Below are 3,374 nucleotides of genomic sequence, written 5' to 3'. Positions count from 1 at the left end.
AGGGGCCACATGGAGTGAGAAGTGTGTCCCCAGTTGAACACCCAGCCTTACCTGGTGAAAGAGCTGGTATGGAGGCCGACGAAAGCAATGGCAGCCCCAGCGGTCGCTGTGATTCGGCAGCCCAAACGATCAGTGAATATACTCACGATGGGAGAACAGAAGAAGATCATGCCCATTGAGAGAGCTCCGACCCACGCTGCAGAGGAAACAAACACAAAGATACCTTTGCTTAATGTGGCGTCTGCTGGGGTAGCTGGTGTTTTTCTCTGGCCTTTCACAGTGCGCATTGCATTGGCCTGCGCTGCCAGCCAGCTCCTCCCTAATAGTCAGAGAAGTGAGGCAATTTTCAGAGCGCCTGTAGGAGGGCAATGTGAGGACCAGGAGTCCAGCTCATAAATACACCCAGAACTTCAGAGCTGAGACAGGGGTCCTTTGAAGATGAGGTCTATGATAAAGCCTGGTTAGCCACCACTCAACTGACCTACATTCTTCAGCCTCCTTGGCGGTTTGGCATGAACATGTGACTGAATTCTGACCAATAAAGTGGGAGTAAAAATGATACACACCACATTCAGGCCTGAACCATAAAATTACTCCCATTAGGTTTCTGCTTTCTGCTGGGCTACAACTTCAGAGTGAACTTGGAAGCCATATATTGAGAATGGCAGAACTGCTATCGGTTCTGTCCACGTCCCCAGATAACTACATGGAGTGAAGTTCTACCCTGCCTCTCCAATGTGGAACCCTTTCCCTGAATGTTACATAAAAAAAATCGACTTCTTGTTCTTTAAGACACTTAATTTTTAATTAAAATTATTGGGGTGACATTGCTTAATAAAATCAAATAGGTTCCAAGTGTACAATTCAATAATGTCATATGCGTGTGTATATCGCATTGTATGTTAACCACCCCAAGTTAAATTTCTTTCCATTATGAAATGTTTAACCCATTTTACCCCTACCTACTCCCCCTATCTCTGTTACCCACTAATCCACTGTCCATGTCCACGAGTCTCTGTTTCTTTGTCATCTTCATCTGTAACTTTCAGTTTTATATCCCACATACGAGTGAAATCATATGGTTCTTAATTTTTTCTGTCTGGCTTATTTTGCTTAGCGTGATTATCTCGAGGTCCATCCAGGTTGTCACAAATGGCAAGATTTCATCTCTTCTTATGGCTGAGTCATAGTCCATCGTATATATGTACCACAGCTTCTTTAGCCAATCATCTAGCGTAGGACACTTCGGTTGCTTCCATGTCCTGGCCACTGTGAATAATGCTGCTATGAACATCGGTGTGTAAATATCATTTTAGATATGGGTTTTTGAGACTTTGGGGTAAATACCCAGTAGAGGGATTGCTGGATCAGATGGTAGATCCATTCTTAGTTTGACGAGGAACCTCCATGCTGTTTCCCAAGGTGACTGTACCAATTTGCAGTCCCACCAGCAGTGTATGAGGGTTCTTTTCTCTCTGCATCCTCTCCAACATTTGTTATTACTTGTCCTGTTGATTGTAGCTATTCTAACAGGTGTGAGGCGGTATCTCATTGTGGTTTTGATTTGCATTTCCCTGATAGCTAGTAAAGCTGAGCATCTTCATATGTCTGTTGGCCATGTGTATGTCTTCTTGGGAGAAGTGTCTGTTCAGGTCCTATGTCCATTTTTTCATTGGATTGTTTGTTTTTGGTTGTTATTGAGTCGTGCGAGTTCTTTGTATATTGTACGTATTAGGTCCTTATCGGAGGCGTTGCTTGCAAATATCTTCTCCCATTCAGATGGTTGCAATTTAGTTTGTTGACGGTTTCTTTTGCTGAGCGGAAGCTTCTTAGTTTCATGTAGCCCCATTCATTTATTTTTCTTTTACTTCTCTTGCCTTTGAGGTCACATTCATAAAATCCTCTCTAAATCCCAGGTCCGTGAGTTTGGTACCTATGTTTTCTTCCACGCCATTTATTGTTTCAGGTCTTATATTTAGGTCTTTGATCCATTTGAGTTACTTTTGCTGTATAGCGATAGATAGCAGTCTAGTTTCATTCTTTGGCATGAATGAAATTGGCTTTCCAATTTTCTCAGCACCATTTACTGAAGAAAGCCACTGATTTTTTGAGGGCCATTTGTTACAGCAGTTAAACCAACAGAAACTAAAACAAATACATCCCTCCACTAACATTTTACTGATTAAAAAAAAAAAAAAAAGGTCCCGAAATGTGAAGAGACTTACCAAAGATCACACAGCAAGTAAGTGGCAGAGCTACAGCTCAAACCCAACTTCCCTTATTCCTAGTCCAAAGTTCATTGTATTATATCTTCTATTGAGATGAATGAAGTTTCCCATCATTGGAGCTGTGCAAGAAGAGGCTAGACATAAAACAGGGAATTCAAACATTGGGGTCACATTTGGATGAGCCAAACCAAACATTTCAGGCCCTTCCAGGGATGCCAAGCCAGATATCTAGACTTAGGCACTGGGCTAATTGGCTTCAAGGCAGGAAGCATGGGCATTGATTAAGCCTTCAGGAGGTAAGGTAAGCTTCTCTTGGTCAGTGAAATGGTACTGCGAAGATGCTGAGACTAAGGAGCAGGAAAGGCCACAGACAAAGCCACCTGGAATTTTACGAGGACACAGGACAGGGTCAGGAGCCACCCAAAGATTTTGAAGGATACTGTGCAAGAGGGTCATGTAACCGTCATGAAATCCTTCATCACAGCTCATGTCGGACAAATCTCTGGCTCCAAACTCAAATAAAAAGAGTTCCTTTTGTTTATAGAAGCTCTTAAGGGTCTGTAACAATCCTCTCACCAGAAAGGAAAAAAATTTGTTCTTTTACTTATATTATTGTAGCCCATTTCTCCTTGCTCGGCCCTCAGAAAGATAGCCGAAGAGTTGTTTGTTTGTTTGTTTGAAGGCCGTTCTCAAGTTTCATGTTGTACCTCTCTTTTCTAAGCCAAATAATCTTAGTTCCTTTCACTTAGTTCCTTTCTTAGCATAAAATTCTAACTTCGTATTACTTTCAGAGCTCTCCTCTAAACATTTTGTTCATCATCATCAAAAAGCATTCACTGAAGAGTGCCTGAGCGAGGCACCAGGCCAGCTTCTGGCTCTCTTCAATTGTGGAGGCTCAAGTGGGCCAGAGGAGCGCAGACCAAGTACGGTCAGGGCTATCCCACTGCCTGTGCCTCTTACCTCAGTGCCTAAAAGGTTGTTTAGATCCCCACTGGGAAAATTTGCTTTGCCGAGGCACCATCTTGAGCTCCCAAAGAACTGGCCTGGGTCTCCCTAGACCTGAACCCTCATCACCATTTTCCTGTTAGCTGTGGGATTGTGAGCAAGTCACAAAGCACGTCTCTAATCCTCGGTCTTCTCATCTGT

The 3,374-nt window shown here is 43.0% G+C and overlaps 1 protein-coding gene across 1 annotated transcript in view; it reads right to left on the bottom strand.

Annotated features, from left to right (window-relative positions):
- Positions 1-1,003, bottom strand: part of SLC16A2 (solute carrier family 16 member 2) — an 11,865-nt gene extending 10,862 nt beyond the window's left edge. The window contains exons 1-2 of the mRNA XM_025050422.1: positions 985-1,003; positions 52-196 (exon numbers count right to left, since the gene is read on the bottom strand). Coding sequence (XP_024906190.1) covers positions 52-196; positions 985-1,003 — 164 coding nt within the window. The remainder of the gene's footprint in view (positions 1-51; positions 197-984) is intronic.
- Between the last annotated feature and the right edge of the window lie 2,371 nt (positions 1,004-3,374).

This window comes from Pteropus alecto, unplaced genomic scaffold, assembly GCF_000325575.1.
Source record: "Pteropus alecto unplaced genomic scaffold, ASM32557v1 scaffold587, whole genome shotgun sequence".
Taxonomy (NCBI): Eukaryota; Metazoa; Chordata; class Mammalia; order Chiroptera; family Pteropodidae; genus Pteropus; species Pteropus alecto.
The sequence above is the reverse complement of the archived record's forward strand: the minus strand, read 5'-3'. Positions and strand labels throughout refer to the sequence as shown.